At 37.3% G+C, this 18156-nt stretch overlaps 1 protein-coding gene and 1 non-coding gene across 2 annotated transcripts in view; one reads left to right on the top strand and one right to left on the bottom strand.

The window, feature by feature from the left end:
• VPS35 (VPS35 retromer complex component) overlaps positions 1–18156 on the top strand; it is a 45546-nt gene that overhangs the window by 21815 nt on the left and 5575 nt on the right. Inside the window, exons 7-13 of the mRNA XM_004704702.3 lie at positions 4268–4351; positions 5364–5473; positions 9207–9303; positions 9402–9550; positions 11741–11948; positions 12301–12456; positions 15713–15835. Of these exons, the coding sequence (XP_004704759.1) occupies positions 4268–4351; positions 5364–5473; positions 9207–9303; positions 9402–9550; positions 11741–11948; positions 12301–12456; positions 15713–15835 (927 nt within the window). The remainder of the gene's footprint in view (positions 1–4267; positions 4352–5363; positions 5474–9206; positions 9304–9401; positions 9551–11740; positions 11949–12300; positions 12457–15712; positions 15836–18156) is intronic.
• On the bottom strand, positions 2518–2659 carry LOC115870784. The gene has a single exon (XR_004046911.1). It is a non-coding gene; the product is annotated as a U4 spliceosomal RNA (small nuclear RNA).

Below are 18156 nucleotides of genomic sequence, written 5' to 3'. Positions count from 1 at the left end.
CCTCCCCCTCTCCCATGTCCCCCCGGAACTGTCAGTCCCGTTGTTTTCTCCTCCAGATTGTTCATCCAGCCTGTCCTATCCAGACAGGCCCGGTTCCCCCTTTCTCCCCCTACCTTTCTCCTACCCCCATTACTGTACCTGAGGGATTTATATCTGTCTTCGATTCCGTTTGTCTATTCCAGTGTACATGCTCCAGTCTAGCCAGATTTGTAAAGTGGAATTGGGGTCATGATAGTGGGGGGAGGAAGCATTAAAGAATGTAGAGGAATGTTGTGTGTTTTGTCTGTGCTATACCCTGCCCTGGCTGGCTCATCTCTTCCTTGTGACCCTTCTGTGAGGGGATGTCCGATTGTCTACAGATGGGCTTTGAGTCTCCACTCCGCCCTCCCTCATTTGCATCGATATGATTGAGTCTTCTGATGCCTAATCCTGTTGACACCTCATGATCACAGACTGGTGTGCTTCTTCCATGTGGGCTTTGTTGCTTCCCAGTGAGGTCGCCGCTTGTTTATCTGGAAGCCTTTAAGACCCCAAATGCTATGTCTTGTAATAGCTGGACACCATCAGTTTTTTTTCACCACATTAGCATATGAATCCATTTTCTCTTCAGTGATCGTGTCGGGGAGCATTGTAAAATCGATTGGTTGCAGCTATAGTTAGGTTAAAATGTAATCCCTTATCATTTTATCTCCCTTTTGATATGTTCTAAAGTCATTTCTGTTTGTAATGTTTTCTGCCTTTTGATTAAGGTTTTTCTATGTTTTATCTAGTCATTGTTGGTTTTTAGTTTGTTTGCTTCCTGGGTTTTGTATAATTTTCTGTACATGAAACTCAAGATAGGTATATCTATAGAGACATAACGATTGATACTTGCCTAGGGGCATGGCAGGGGAGAATGCAGAGAGGTGGGGAGCTAACAGCAATGAGGATGAGAAGAAAATGTTCTGGATGAAAAAAAAGCATTGCTCCTATGGTTCCAGTTCGTATGTACATGGTTTATTCAAAGTAAGATGTATTGAAACTTGTTTCTGTGGTCAGTAGGTGGCTGCAGACAAGTTCTCTCAGCAATTCACTTGTCTTAGTCCTATGAAGGTGCCTTCCAAAAAAGGCCGAGTCGAAATAGTGGCTCCCACAGGGATGCACCTTGATACACATTCAAGGCAGGGAGGTCAGCTGAGGTTATAGTGGCAGGTTTTTTATTTGTAAGGGATAAACTTGATCGATTTTCTTGAAGGATATAGAGCACAGACAGTCACAGGCTTATTAGAAAGAAGCTTTAAGACAATTGAAAACTGCGTTAGTAAGATAAAGGTCAGGTAAGTTGTGCTGAGGAACTTGTTTCCATCATGACAGTGCATCTGCTCATCCTTAAAGGTCACAAGAGTTGTCCTATGAGGATTCTTTGCGTGTGTGTGTGTGTGTGTGTGTGTGTGTGTGTGTGTCTGTTTGTGTGTGTGCATGCGTGTATACCAGAAGGCATACAGAATATCCTTGAGTATAAGCCGACCGAATATCAGCCAAGGCACCTAATTTTACCACAAAAACTGCTTTAAAATGTGCTGAAAAACTCGGCTTATTATGCAACCGCGAGGTGTCGAAGGGATCAGGTACAAGGCATCATCAGAACAAAAAATCTTACCATAGTGAATGATGGGGGGAGTGCGGAGTGGAGACCCAAAGCCCATTAGTAGGCCACTGGAGATCCCCTTGCAGAGGGGTCTCGGGGAGGAGATGAGCCAGTCAGGGTGCGATGTAACAGCGATGAGACATACAACTTTCCTCTAGTTCCTAAATGTTTCCTCCCCGCTCCCACTACCATGACTTGAATTCGACCTTGCAAGTCTGGCTGGACCAGAGGATGTACACTGGTACAGATAGGAACTGAAAATACAGTTTTCAGGCAGATGAGCCCTACAGGACCAGTAGTGTGAGTGGCGAAACAGGGACGAAAGAGGGAGAGTGGGTAGGAAAGAGGGAACCGATTACAAGGAACTACAGTATATGTGACCTGCTCCCTGGGAGACGGACTACAGAAAAGTGGATGAAGGGAGACGTTGGACAGGGCAAGATATGACAAAATAACAATTTATAAACTATTAAGGGCTCATGAGGGAGGGGGGAGCGGGGAGGGAGGGGAAAAATGAGGATCTAATGCCGGGGGTTTAAGTGGAGAGAAAATGTTTTGAGAATGATGTACAAATGCGCTTTACACAATTGATGTGTGTATGGATTGTGATAAGAGTTGTACGAGTCCCTAATAAAATTATTTTTAAAAAATGTAAAACAAACAAACAAAACCCTCGGCTTATACTCAAGTATATATGGTAGTTTATTGGGAGCTATCTTTGGAGGTGAAAGACTAAAGAGTACTCTGAAGCCACTAAGGAGTCATGGCTTTGTTACATGCAAAAGACAGCCATAGTGTCTTAACACTCTCCCAAGTATCCTTTTTTCCCCCATTGGAAAAGTTTTATCCATTCCATTATACAGCCTTCATCTTGCCCCTTCAGATTTCCTTTTATTCCTCAAACTCAACATTTCAAAGGAACATAATTTGAGCCCCTTGAGGACCTCCAAATTCCTATTTTGACTTTTCGATTGGCAATAATCACACCTTGGATAAACCTCACTGGCTACGATACTGCCACTGCGCAAAGCTGCCATTTTGACTTTTTAAAAAGCACAGAATTCTTTTTTTTTTTAAACAATTTTATTGGCACTTCATCCATATGTCATACAATTGAATAATATAATCATATCAAGAAGAGTTGTACAATCATCACCACAATCAATTCTAGGACATTGTCTTCTTCCTTGTACTCATTATTATTTAGGTAATTATTTTTTTTCAATTGTGGCAGAAATATACACAACAGCATTCTCCACTTGCACAACTTCTACTTATAGAATCCTGTCATAGATTATACTCATCATGTCGTACAACCGTTATTGATATCCTTTTCCAAACCACTGTACCATTCAATGCCCCTACACAACTCTTTCCCTTTCTCCTGTGGTAACCATTGGTCATTTGTTCTTTTTTCTTTTTGTGGTTTTCTTGATACAGTATTCACATATCATTATACTTCTATGGTTAAATCACTTTTAAAATGAGTTGTATAATCACAATCTATTCCTGTTACTCTTCCCACATTCATTGTTTGTCCCCAAATCTCCTCACCCTCTCTTATCTCCCACCCCACATCCTGTATAAACCATTGTATCAGTTATTATCTCATATGCATCTGTTCCTTCTATACTTCACAAACTGGGAAACCCAAAGAAACAGTTAAGAACAAAATGACAAAAAGAAAAATGACAATATTAAAAAATAAAGAGAAATAAAAGACCACCATCAATATTTAAAAAACCAGAGAAAGTTCTTCATGGAACAAGCAAGAAATACTTGACCCTACAGCAAATTAGGGAGGTTGACTGACCAAGTATCATATTATACCATGGTTCGATCCACCATAATCAAGTTTATAATAATCTCTCTCTGACAGTAAAGGTGTTTGAATACTTCGAAGCCTGTGTAGGTGGGATCTGCCAGAGGCTTAATCTTATTTTTTTTAAAAATAAATCATTTTATTGGGGGCTCTTTACAGCTCTGCATTTGTTGGTAATCTGACTAGATAGTCTGCAGATGGATCTTGAGCTCTCACTGCCCTCCACACCCTTTTATAAATTGGTGTTCACAATTTAAGCTCTGATACTTTGCCCTTCATCATACTTGAATTTTGTTGTCATCATCTTGAATCACACAGGCTGGTGTGCTTCTTTAACATGGACTTAGTTGACACATGACTGGGATGGTTGCTTATTAGAATACAAGCCTTTCAGACCCCAGACTCTATTCCACTTGGTAACTGGGCACCATTTGCTGTCTTCACCACAGGACCAGAGGATTCTTTAGGGAACAGTTAGTGATGGAAACGCTGCCTTCAGAAATATATAGACCTAGATGGAAGATATATAACTAAATAATAGCTTCACGTTTTGATATTTTTGTTTAATACAGGTTTATGATTTTATAGCAGTACTTTTTGATTTATCCTTGTAAACTTGAACTATAAAAGAAAATAATTGATAAGATGAACTTCTTCCTAAATGACTTGAAACAGAAACCCCAGATTTTGGTTTGAAACGTCTGTGAAAATTTTATCTAGTAGTGAAGTATGGGAGAAAAAGAATAATTTTCACTAATTTGAACGTGTTGTTGAGTACTGTAGGCTTTAAAAAATAATTTAATTTTTTTTCCTTTTAGATTGTTTTGACTGGCATTTTGGAGCAAGTTGTGAATTGTCGGGATGCTTTGGCTCAAGAATATCTCATGGAGTGTATTATTCAGGTAGGTGGGAACATTTATCTCATTCCCAAAGGTACTTTTACTTTTTGCTCTTTATCAATGTGTTAAAGAAATCTTGTTAGAATAGAAAATGTATTTTCCTGAAAAAAGGACTGACTTTCTCCAAATAATGATTTAGTGTTGATGTATTTTCCCCCCCAAATGTAGGAAGGTGGGGGTGGGGGTGGGGGGTGGACTCTTGAGTTTTCCTAGGTCTCATTAGCTTTAGTTTAATGGTAAGTAATAGTGGACTATTTTCATGTAGAGTTAGGTTAATGAAGCTCAAGAGTAATGTGCAATTGAGTCTTAGTATTCATAGTAGTTTTGATGAACACTGACCCGTTTCACCCAGGGAATATATAGGGTTAGATTCCTCCACATATATTTTCAACAACTGTTCAATACTTTATCCAGCTTTATATTTGTTTCTGTTCTAGGACACTGTGTTTCAGATATACCTTGTTGATTCGTTAATGTTGAACTCATGGCCAACAGCACTGTGACTAATGCCTGACTAAAGTCTGTCTAACACAAGAATATTCCCTGTTAGACACATCATAGCCTACATACACATAGGAATTTTAGCCAGTACTTGAGCCTAATGCATGGCGGCTGTTTTAGACATCAAAATTGCTGCCACTACTAACAGAAAAAACATGAAATTGCTAAGAATAAGGCACGAAATAGAGAGTTAAGAGGACACTTGTTTACAGTAGGAGGGCTAAAACAAAAGGTATATGTATCTCTTTGTTTGCCCTCAGCTGGAAACATGTAGGACTCAAGCCCCGTGGGTATCTACAGATGACCACAAAAGTGCCAAGAGTGTTAATTTCGGGAGTACCAATTAATTTTAGCAAACAAATGAGTTTTCAAATATAGAATCTGAATAATGAGGCTCAACTATAGCTATATAAGATTCAAAGTGATTTCTTTCATAAGAATTTTAAGTACCGTGAGTTCAGTACATTATATGAAGTACTTTTGCTTGAATCAACCTATTATTATTTAATTTCAGGTTTTCCCTGATGAATTTCACCTTCAGACTTTGAATCCTTTTCTTCGAGCTTGTGCTGAGTTACACCAAAATGTAAACGTGAAAAACATAATTATTGCTTTAATTGATAGGTAAGAGCGTCCAACACTGAAGGATGTAGTGCTTTAACTTGGGAATAATAAATTTAAAGCAATTTAGTGGGTTGTTTCTGTTACATTTTCAGTGTATCAATGACTTTAATGTGCTTATACTGTAATTCAGTAGATAGGAATTTCTCACAGGTGCTTGCTTAGCTAAGATGTGACAGAGGGTTAGCTTTTAATAATTGTACAGGAAGCATTTAGAAAAGGGGCGTTCTTAATGTGTGGGTTTAAAGTGATATTGAAAGACGTTGGTGAAAAAAGAAATTGTTGTACAGACTTAACGTTTAATTCTTACAAATCCAAACATCATTGAAGAGCAATTTTTTTAACATAATGAAAGTTATTTTCTATTATAAACTGATATGGAGTCTTTTCATTAAGTAGCCATAGATATTGTATGATAAATTAGCCACTCTGTCATGAAAACATTTTCTTTTTATTAAATCCTTTTTTTTTCCAATTTCTGTGCTTAAGGTGAAAGTTCTGTGACATTGGTTATACTCTCACTATGTGTTAGCACTCTTCCTATTTCCTTCCTGGGTTTGACGTTTCCAATTGTCTGACTTTCCAATCCTCTGGTTTATCTGTGTGGATGTGCTGAGAAGCGCTTTCACTGATACTTGTTTTATAATCCCATCTATTATTTGGAAGATAGCCTCTTGGAATGTTTTCAGATTTAATTTAGAAAGTTTTCTGAGGGCAGTAGTCTTGGGGTAATTCTAGTTTTTCTCCTAGTAAGTCTAGTCTTTTTTGGCTTTGAGGTTTGTCTTTTCTTTTCTCTCTAACTCATTCTAACTGGGAGCTTTGTTGTCTTGGTCAGAGTGGTTGGTAGTAGTAGCTGGGTACCATCTAGTTCCTCTAGTCTCAGTTTAGAGGATGGACTAATTTGTTCCTTGAGTTTTTGTTTTTCTTTGTTCTTTGCTTCAGGCAGGAAGAGACCAGTAGTTCATTAAATGGCCACTCCCAAGCTTTTAAGACCCCCAGATGCTACTTACCAGACTCCAAACTGAAAATTAAACTCACTGCCCTTGAGTTAATTCAGACTCATGTGGTGTAATTGTTATGCATTAGACGACTAACTGCAAGATGAACCGGGTGAAACCACCAAGTGCTGTGCAGGAGAAAACAAGGTTTTCTACTCATAACAAGTTACAGACTCAGAAACCCACAGGAGCAGTCCTACCCTGCTCTGTAAATTGGCTAAGTAGAGTATTTTGCATTGTTTTGCCAGTTGACTTAGATGTCCCCTGAGATGAGAACATTTTCTTAAACAAAATATTTTAAATATGAAATATGTTGATAGGTAGTAGACAGCCTAATCTGTCTCCTGTGGAGCTGCTGGTGGTTTCAAACTGCTGACTTTGTGGTCAGTAGCCCAAAGTGCCAGCCCACCTGCTTTTTATTATGTTTTAAATGTCTAAGCTAATAGTTTCAAAGTCTGGGGATTTATATAACAGAATTCTTCAAATTGTCAACTCAGTCCCAGGCAGCCAGAGTTATATACTGACTGGGCCTACTCTGAAAAGAAGCCAGTAAGTGGATTTTCCTGTGTGTTTAAATGTAATGTCTCTTAGCCATCCATGTCAGTAGTGGCTCTCTGTTCATAACAAAATGGAGATGCAATTGTGAAACAAACAGTGATCATTGCTTTACTATTAGGAATGGTATGACTATTCTTAATCGTTTAAGATGTGTGATATAGAAATAGCTTTACTACATTTAGAGCTACTTGTGATTAAAACTTGACAGGAACAAAAATGCAGTGTTAACATAGTCTCATCTTTTAACAAAATTATTTCAGTAAAATTACAGTTTTTACCTTTTAATCAAGACTGCTAAATGCACCTGTCACTTCATCTTTTGTTGTTGCTGAGACTGTACACAACAAAACACACACCAACCATTTCCTCATGTTCAATTCATTGTCATTGATCGCATTCTTCAAGTTGTGTGACCATGTTCATCTTTTCTGAGCTGTTTTTCCCTATTTGCATAAACTATAGCAGAGTAAAACTCTGCCCCCTTCCATTTCTGTCAAATAGTTCAACTTGCTGTTGTTACTTTGATCCTTAGAGATAGTTCTTAAAGAGTGTGATAAGTCAGACCGGTTTTATTAGTTAAGCTAAACTACTGTATAGTTTTAAGAAAATATCAAGGGATAATTTTGGTTTAAGTTTTAAAGATTTTCTCATCAGGGCAATAGTTTAATGGCTTCATCTAACCCCCATAACTGCAGCAAGTCTGGAGTCCCTGAGAATTTGAAATTCTATTCTACATATTCCCTCCATGTTCATCTCTAAGGTTTTCTCTCTGTACATGTCATATCTACTTATTCTCATTAGATGCCATTGAATCTGTCCTGACCCATAGCTACTCATACACAGCAGAAGGAAACATTGTCCGATCCTGCGCCATCCTCAACATTGTTCCTGTGCTTGAGCCCATTGTTGAAGCTGCTGTGTCAATCCATCACGTTGAGGGCCTTCCTCTTTTTCAATGTCCCTCTACCAAATATGGTGTCTTCTATGGACTGGTCTCTCCTGACAGTATGTCCAAAGTGTATAAGATGAAGTCTCACCATCCTTGCCTCTAAGGAGCACTCGGCCATGCTTCTTCCAAGACAGACTGGTTTGTCCTTTTGGCAGTCCATGGTACTTTCAGTATTCTTCACCAGCACCATAATTCAGATGCATTGATTCTTTAGTTTTCCTTATGCAATGTCCAAATTTCACTTTTATCTGAAGCAACTGAAAATACCGTGGATTGGTTCAGGCCCACCTTAGTCCTCAGAGTAACAGCCTTGCTTTTCAGTATTCTAAAGAGGTCTTGTGCAGCAGTTTTACCCAATACAGCATGTCTTTTGATTTTTTTTAAAAGTCATTTACTGGGGCTCTTACTTCTCATATCACAATCCATACATACATTGTGTCAAGTACATTTGTACAAATGTAACCATCATCATTTTCAAAACATTTTCTTTCTACTTGAGCCCTTACTATCAGCTCCTCATAACACCCCCCCCCCAACTCTCCTCTTTTCATCTTTTGACTGCTGCTTCCATGAACATTGATTGTGGATCTAAGCAATATAAAATCCTTGACAACTTCAGTCTTGTCTCTGTTTATCATGATGTTACCTATTGGCTCAGTTGTGAAGATTGAGTTGTGATTCATACTGAAGGTTGCAATAGTTAATCTTAATTGTGCTTAATTGAAAAAAAATAGTCGGTTTAAAATTCTATTTGTTGTTGTTGTTAGGGACTAGTGAGTCAGTTCTTGCTTCTAGTGACCCCCATGTACAACAGAACAGAACACTGCTGCGTCCTGTGCCATTCTCACAAATGTTAATGTTTGGGCATTGTTGTAGCCCCTGTGTCAGTCCATCTTGTTGAGGGTCTTTCTCTTTTTAGACGACCCCTCACTTCACAAAGCATGATGTTCCTCTCCTGGAACTGATTCCCCTATTAACATGTTTTTGTAAGGTAGTGTCAGGTAAGGAAGCAGATGAAATAAGGCATCATTGGCAAAGCTGTTTAAGTTCTAAAAATGAGCGGAGGAAATGATCATGCTGTATTTGATGTCCTTTTTCAAAACTTTTTTTTAATATTCTAGAAGTGTTCATGGTAAAAAATACAGAAAAGCATTATTTATAAAATGTCATCCATGATCCTACTAGCTCACTTCCTTGTATCTATTAGAATAAAGATTATTTTATTTTTCAGATTAGCTTTATTTGCTCACCGTGAAGATGGACCTGGAATCCCAGCAGACATTAAACTTTTTGATATATTTTCACAGCAGGTGGCTACAGTAATACAGGTTTGTATGGTCTTCTAAACGGAAGTCTTGAAACATCTCTGCTCGCAGACACCTCTATACTGTTTAAAATAAATGTTCTGCTTCTCTACACATTGCAGTCTCGACAAGACATGCCTTCAGAGGATGTTGTATCTTTACAAGTGTCTCTCATAAATCTTGCTATGAAGTGTTACCCTGATCGTGTGGACTATGTTGATAAAGTTCTGGAAACAACAGTGGAGATATTTAATAAGCTCAATCTTGAACAGTAAGTCAAAGTTAATTTTTTTGAGAAAACCCTTAGCCACATTATTGTAGCAGTTGCATTTTTCTTTCTCAGTTGTTTTTGAAAAGTTAACATTTGCCGTTAAGAATTTGGTAGATTAGCATACTTGGTGCTAATTAGGACAGAAAATGACAACCACCTAACCACCCATTAGTTGATTGTGTGTATTGATGAAGTAGTAGCATTCATAGGCCATTGGCGGGCTTCACAAACTGGAGTTTCTAACTGAGGCATGATTCGATGTATGAATAAGTTTGTATTGAACAGTGTTTCCATAACACAGTGGTTCTCAACCTTCCTAATGCTTGACCCTTTAACACAGTTACTCATGTTGTAGTGACCCCCACGAACCATAAAATTATTTTCATTACTACTTCATAACTTTAATTTTGGTACTGTTATGAATGAGGCCACCCTTGTGAAAGGATCGTTTGACTCCCAAGGGGTCGCAGCCCACAGGTTGAGAACCGCTGCCATAAGAAATTATTTCCTTTTTGAGAAACGATGTACAAATGCGCTTTACACAATTGATGTGTGTATGGATTGGGATAACAGTTGTATGAGCCCCTAATAAAATGTTTAAAAAAGAAAAAGAAAAAAAAAAAAGAAATTATTTCCTTTAAGAGATTAAATTTTGAATAGTTAGACGTATATATGTATTTAAGGCATAGAAATTAAGTTGGTTTAAATATGTTTAATTTTAAGCTCTGACTTTTGTTCCATCATGGAAAGTATAATATTCTATCACCTTGGAGCTTCTTTAGTATGGCATCCTCTCGTGGCCATTGTGAGAAATTTTGATGCTACCTTTTTCATAAGTAGCCTTCTTACGGTCTCTACACACCCACTGACAAAGCCAGGCCTTCAGTTTTGTATTACTGATCATTTTACTTCACACCATCTTTCTCCTTTTTGTCTCCCAGCTGTTTCATGAAAACTGCTTCTTTCACTTATTTTTTTTATTGGGTCACTCCCATTTGCGAGAACTTAAAAAAGAGTCCAGATTTTGGATAAGTGTGAGAGAAAATTTTAATTGATGCATATCTATTATCTTCTATCATCAAGTGAGTTTTAAATTAAAATTAGACAAAATAAAGAATTCAAAATCCTAACTACTAAAGTATTCTAATATTTGGATATTAATATCTAATATCACTATGCAGACTACTTCTAATAGTAATACCTTAAATCCTATCTCCTTTTTAATAACTATCCTCTGAGACAGAAGAAGATAGTTTATTTTTTTTGTTTTGTTGAATTGCTGGTTTTGCGGTGTTTTTTTTTTTTTCTCTTTATTTTCATCATGAACCTATAGCGTTTACTGGATGTGTTAGGAATCAAAAAAACCACGTCAAATACTTAGATTTATTATTCAATTGGAAACTGATCTTATTTTGTATCAGCAGTAATATATAACTGTTTAGGCAGGTATCTTTTTTTTTAATAATCATTTTATTGGGGGCTCATACAACTCTTATTACAATCCATGCATCCATCCATTGTGTCAAGCACATTTGTACATTTGTTGCCGTCATCATTCTCAAAACATTTGCTTTCTACTTGAACCTTTGGTATCAGCTCATTTTCCCCCTCCCTCCCTGCCCCACCTCCCTCACGAATCCTTGATAATTTATAAATTGTTATTATTTTGTCATGCCTTACACTCTCCGGCTTTCTCCCTTCACCCACTTTTCTGTTGTCTGTCCCCCCAGGGAAGAGGTTATATGTAGATCATTGTGATCGGTTTCTCCTTTCTACCCACTGTCCCCTTCCCCTCCTGGTATTGCTACTCTCATTATTGGTCCTGAGGGGTTTATCTGTCCTGGATTCCCTGTGTTTCCAGTTCCTATCTGACCGGTGTACATCCTCTGCTCTAGCTGGATTTGTAAGGTAGAATTGGGATCAAGATGGGGGTGGGGCGGGATGAATCATTAAAGAACTAGAGGAAAGTTGTATGTTTCATCATTGCTATACTGCACCCTGACTGGCTTGTCTCCTCCCCAATAGGAAGGTATCTTTATACTTTTGAAAAGATGGACATTGGAGGACTTTTGGATAATGGGATTCGCTGGAACCATTTCCTTCCATATGTACATTAACATTTTCAAAATTTCATTTAACATATGCTGCTGTTTTTTTTTTCACTAAAAGGTTGTTGCTTTCTTTTTGTAGCATTGCTACCAGTAGTGCCGTTTCAAAGGAGCTCACCAGACTTCTGAAGATTCCTGTTGACACTTACAACAACATTTTAACGGTTTTAAAGTTAAAACATTTTCACCCACTTTTTGAGTATTTTGACTATGAATCCAGAAAGAGCATGAGTTGTTATGTGCTGAGTAATGTTTTGGATTATAACACAGAAATTGTCTCTCAAGACCAGGTAAGATAATAACATCTTTTTATAGGGAAATGGACACTATAATAGCTATTTTCTGTGATCAGAAAAGGAGATGAGAGAGGAGGGTAGTTTAATAGTTAAAAATAATAATAAAAGTAACTCATTATATAAATTAGGGAATTAGAGATCTATTAAAAAACAATATGATAGTTATAATTCTACTAGGAAAAGAATAACATTTGGTGCTTTTTCCCCCCAAATTTTGTCCCTGGATGTGTGTGTGTTGATAGACATCTATTGTTACTATTTTGTAACTATGCAGTGAGAAATACTTTTGACAATGGCTTCATATGCTGATGGCTTAACTCCAGTGGACTTAATTACTATGTTACAGGTGGATTCGATCATGAATTTAGTATCCACATTGATTCAAGACCAACCAGATCAACCTGTGGAAGATCCCGATCCAGAAGACTTTGCTGATGAGCAGAGCCTTGTAGGCCGATTCATTCATCTTCTGCGTTCTGAGGACCCTGACCAACAGTACTTGGTATGAGTTAACTCTTTTAATATATAATAACCCTTCATCAACTACTAGTAAAGGTTCACAAAGAAGTGTGTTACGTGATCTAATGCAACTTGTGGTCTTAGAAGGTTTTAAATAATTGTAACCAAATAAAAGATTGCTCAAGTGGTATCCATGGATTTTCAATCTCTATAAATATAAAATTGTAAATAAATGAAAAGTCAATGCTTTAGTGCAGGGGTCCTCAAACTTTTTAAACAAGGGGCCAGTTCACTGTCCCTCAGACCCGTTGGAGGGTTGGACTATAGTTTTAAAAAAAACTATGAACAAATTCCTATGCACACTGCACATATCTTATTTTGAAATAAAAAAACAAACGAGGCAAAAACACCCGGTGGGCCGGATAAATGCCCTTGGTGGGCCGCAGTTCGAGGACGCCTGCTTTAGTGTCTTTTGAAAACTTAATGGGTCTTACAGAAAAATGTGTCTTCCTTTAGTTGAGTGACTCATACTTGGCCCATATTCATTTTTTTCTGAACTTTCTATTAGAACTATTGATATATCATAATAAACTTTATCAAAAGCACCTATATTTAATTGAATTTCTGTTTGTGAAGTTTTCAAATATATGCTTGCCACATTGAAAATCTATGAAAAAGACTAAAATTCAAATTGCCTTTTTCTTAACCTTTTTTTCCTGACAAAGACTAATCAAATGTGGTTTGTTCCTTCCTTTAGCGTTGTTGTTCAGTGCCGTCGAGTCAGTTCCAACTCATGTCAGCCCTTTGTACAACAGAAGGAAACACCACCCGCTAATTGTGAGATAGAGTAGGCATACTAGTGGTGATTCTAGATAATTCACTTTAATGAAGGGTAATGTGGGTGACTGCTTAATTATTGTTTGGGCCAACCTGTTTGAGCACTATTGGCTATATGAAGCTGCTGTCATGAACACTTTGCTTTGAGGATGAGATCTGACTTTCTTTGCCACAGTCGACACACATGCAGTCCTTCATTATTGGTGTGGTAAAATTAGAGGCTGATCTTTCTTGTGTGTGATAGTCTTTCAGTTGGCTTCATGACAGACATTCTGAGCACTGTGATATGATTGTTCAACTGCTTTTAACTGATTCCTTTATTTGTACACACATGCATATGTTTATACACATATTCCTATTAAATATATAGTCGTGTATTTTCTTTTTCTATTGTGCAGTAAGTGCAATAGGTCGAAAATACCTTCCACTTGTGGCCAGTATGCCCATGTGCAGAGAGACCTTTAAGACTTGGTTCATTACATATGACTTCCCTGAGAGAGAATGCACTCCGAGATCTCATCTCTTTACCTAGATTAGAAGAATTTACCAAGAATTCCTAAAACCTGAATATGTCACACATAAAGGGCAAGTAAAAAAGTATTGCTACTAAGTTCCAGTTCATACGTACTTGAGTTTATTCCAAACAAAACATGTTTAAACAAGTGTCTGTGATGAGAGGAAGGCTGTGGACAAGTTCTTTCAGTCATACAATGTCTTGGTCTTGTTGGGGTGCCTTCAAAATATATTAAATAAAAAGAGTGTCTTCTGAGGGGATCTCCTGAACCAGTGACACTCAGGACAGCGAGGTCAGCTCAGAAGTTTATGATGACTGTTTTGGGAACTCTAAGAAGTAATCTTCATAGATTTTTCTCTAAGGACATAAGACAAAATGGACTTAGCACAAAGAAATTTTAAGAAAATCAGAAACTACATGAGTGGGAAGAAGTCCAGGAAGGTTGTGCTAAGAAAAATTTTTTCATCACATACAACACTTGCATATTTTTAAAGGATAGTTAGGGCTGTACTCTGAGAATGTCATTGAAAAATCTTACCCATCCACCCTATAGCCCTGATCTTACCCTTTCAGACTTTATTGTTCCCCAAACTCAAAGGACATTTCAAAGCTACATTAGTTTGAATTCCACAAGGTTACTAAAACTGCCATTTGATATAGACTGTTAAAATTCTTGGGGCCAGGGTTAGAGAAATGGAAGCATCACCTTCAGAATTGTCTACTAGACATAAATAGAGCATAGATTGAGAAATAGTCTCTTTGCATTCTGAAAATTTTGTTAGTAAAGGGTTCTGTGGTTTTTTAGCAGTACTTTTGTCTTCTCTTTGTACTTTTCATGAACTCTGCGATTTCTTACAATCTTTTTTTTTGAGACAAGCAGGCATTTATTTAATAGTGCCTCTAGGTTTTTTGGCATTTCCTGTGATTTAAATGGTTTTAAATTTGGGTTTTTTTTAAATTAGGAGGGATGTATGTCAGCAATATACATATTTATATCATAAAGAAAGTCAAACTCAGCGGGAAAAACAACAAACATGGGCAAAAGGAGGCAGCGGATGGTGTAAGATATGAAAATAATAATAATTTATAATTTATCAGGGGTCCCTGAAGGTGGGTGGCTGGAGTGGGGAGGGAAAAAAGAGGAGCTAATACCAAGGGTTCAAACAGAAAGAACATGTAAGAGAAAGAGCTGTAAGAGCGCCCAATAAAATGATTTATTAATAAAAATATATATATTTTAAAAAGAATCAAATTCACTGCCATTGAGTCATTTCTGAATCATGGCAACCCTGTAGGACAGGATAGAACTACATCTGTGGGTTTTGTATCATAATAATAACCAAGATTTCCTGCATACATGCCTTGTGCCAGGTGCTGGTAATACTTCAGTGTGTTTGTATTTTGCCATCCCAACAACCCTACATGAACACACAGTATTTACTGACTGCGTTAGGAACCAAATAACCACTTCAAATACTTCGACTTATTAGTCACTTGGGAACTGTTGGATCTTATTTTGTATCATCAGTAATAGATGACTGTTTAGGGTAGGTATCATGATCCTTTCGGATAAAGCGAAGTCTGTAAGAGTTATCCTTGTTTTTAAGAATTCGGGCCTTACCTTTTCCAAACAGATAGTTGTTTTCTAGGTAAGCTGTTACTTTCCATCTTCTTTGCCAGCACCATCATTCAAATATATCGATTCTTCTTCAGTCGTCCTTATTCAGTGTCCAACTTTCACATGACTGAAAATAACCATGACGTGAAGTCAGGTGCACCTTAGTCCTTAAAGTGACTGCCTTGCTTTTCAGCATCTTTGTGTGTGTGTGTGTGTGTGTGCAGCAGACTTATCCAATGCAGTAGTGAAGATTAGAGCAGCACTTCATTTAATTTTTTAAATGATTAATCATAGCATGGAAACATTATTTCTTCTTTTCTTAATGGTCAGATTTTAAACACAGCACGAAAACATTTTGGAGCTGGTGGAAATCAACGGATTCGCTTCACACTGCCACCTTTGGTATTTGCAGCTTACCAGCTGGCTTTTCGCTACAAAGAGAATTCTAAAGTGGTAAGTTTACTTTTAAATGTCAGTACTTTCCCCCTATCTTCCCTGCCTTTGTTTTTATTTTTAATTTTTTAAAACATTTTTATTGGCACCTAATCCACATTATCATACGATTCAATAGTTCAATCATTTGTCTATCAAGAGAATTGTACAATCATCACCACAATCAATTTTTGAACATTACCCCCACCCAAGGTTAAATTGCCTTAAGATTAGTTGTGTCATTACAATCAGTTTTAATGTTCCCTCCTTTCTCCCCACACCCATCCACCTTAATTGTTTACTCCCGAAATCCCCTCACCCTCCCTATCTCCCACCTCCCATCCCTGCATCCCCTATAAACTCTTGTATCAGTTAATTATCTCTGCATCCACTCCTTCTGTGCTTCACAAACTGGGAAACCCAACAGAAACAATCAAAAGCAAAAGTGAAGTAAAGTGGTAAGGGATACAAAGATAAAAATATAAATAATGAGTAAGAAAGAAAAGACCACCATCAATATTTAAAGAGCCAGGGAATAAATTTTTATCATGGAACAAGTAAGAGATACTTGCACTTAGAACAAAGTCAGATTGGGTCTCTAAGGAGGTCTGTCTACTGGCCAAACACCGAGTTCGATCCAGCATAATCACATTTACAGTGGTCTCTGCCTGATTGTAAGGCTGTTCCAGACACATGCCTGTGGCCAGAAGGCTTACGCCAGCAGCCTGATCTGACTAGATAACTCTGCAGATGGTTTTGGGGCTCCCACTGTCCTCCATAGCCTTCTACCAATTGGGTGTTCATAATTTTAACTCTGATACTTTTCCCTTCGCCATATTATATTTTTGTAATTGTCATCTTTGGATCACACAGCTGGTGTGCTTCTTCCTTGTAGACTTAGTTGACTCCTCACTTAGATGGCTGCTTGTTTGAATATAAGCCTTTAAGACCCCAGTACTATTCTGATTGATAGCCAGTACTATCTACTTTCCTCACCACACTTTGCTGTAGCACCCTTATCTTCAGTGATCCTTTCATGAAGGTGAATATTGAGCAGGGCCATGTTATCAGAACTGTTTTTGGACTGGGGCTAGAGTTAAGTAGGAGCCCACATGCGTTTGTTTTTATTATGGAAAACTTCAAACATGTACAAAAATTGATGTGTTCAATGAAATTCCCAGTTTCAATAACCATCATCCTAATGTAGCGATTCCGGACAGTGATGATAAATAGAGAAAATGTTGAAGTTGTCCAAGATTGCGTTTTACTTAGATCTGCAGTCAATGATCATGGAAGCAGCAGCCAAGAAATCAAATGACATATGAATATTTGAAGTATTCATTCTAAAGTGATATAAGAATCTCATGTAGACATTACAAGTTCGTAGCAGAGAAGACCTAATTAAAGTTAGCTTTGCCTAATAATAGGGCCCAGAATTTCATAATCCGTTCTTCTCTGAAAGCATGTAATTGAGTAATTTCATGAGTTGTGTACATTTTTATGGGTTTATTTTACAAATAAAAGTATGTTTTCTGTCTTCGTAGGTGTAATTTTGAAGAATATACCTCAATTTATTATATGTGAAAGCTTGGCATCATCTGGTTTATCTAACTCAGTACATTTCGTTTTCTAATGAGGAGAAAAGATTTAGTAACCCTACTTGCATGACATAGCTGATTTTGACTAATTTTTATTAGGCCAACCTCTCATTCACTTTCTTTTCCAGCATTTCATTGGTAGATATTTGTTAATTGTAATAGTAATAGTAGCTAGCATACTTAATATATATCATGCACTATGCCAAGCACTGTATTTGGATGACTGATTAATCCTTGTAATAAGACTATGACTGTTGATCTCTTTTAACAGATTATGATATGTTGATTGCTTTAACAAGAAAAAATATGAATAGCCAAGTATAGGAATAGTACTTTTAACTCTGCTAGTCATAGGCACCATCGACTCCATGGGAGTGAGAGAGTCATCACTACAACTAATCTTTAAAAAAAATCAGATTGATTAAGAGAAAAGAAAATAAAGGTCAGCATTACCAAAGGTATGGGAATTTATTCTCAGCTATTAGTAGTGGGAATCTGAATGACTACAGTCTGGAAGACTGGCAATGTGTAACCTTTGCCATGGAGTTGATTTCGACTCATAGCCACCCCATAGGACAGAGTAGAACTGCTCTAAAGGGCTTCTGAGGCTGCAAATCTTTATGGAAGCAGACCCTCTTTTTTTTGTTTTTTTAAATCATTTTATTGGGGGCTCATACAACTCTTATCACAATCCATACATACATCAATTGTGTAAAGCACATTTGTACATTCATTGCCCTCATC

This window comes from Echinops telfairi, unplaced genomic scaffold, assembly GCF_000313985.2.
Source record: "Echinops telfairi isolate 266 unplaced genomic scaffold, ASM31398v2 ScPeMD7_2291;HRSCAF=2852, whole genome shotgun sequence".
In the NCBI taxonomy this organism is placed as follows: Eukaryota; Metazoa; Chordata; class Mammalia; order Afrosoricida; family Tenrecidae; genus Echinops; species Echinops telfairi.
This window is presented reverse-complemented; position numbering and strand designations above follow the sequence as displayed.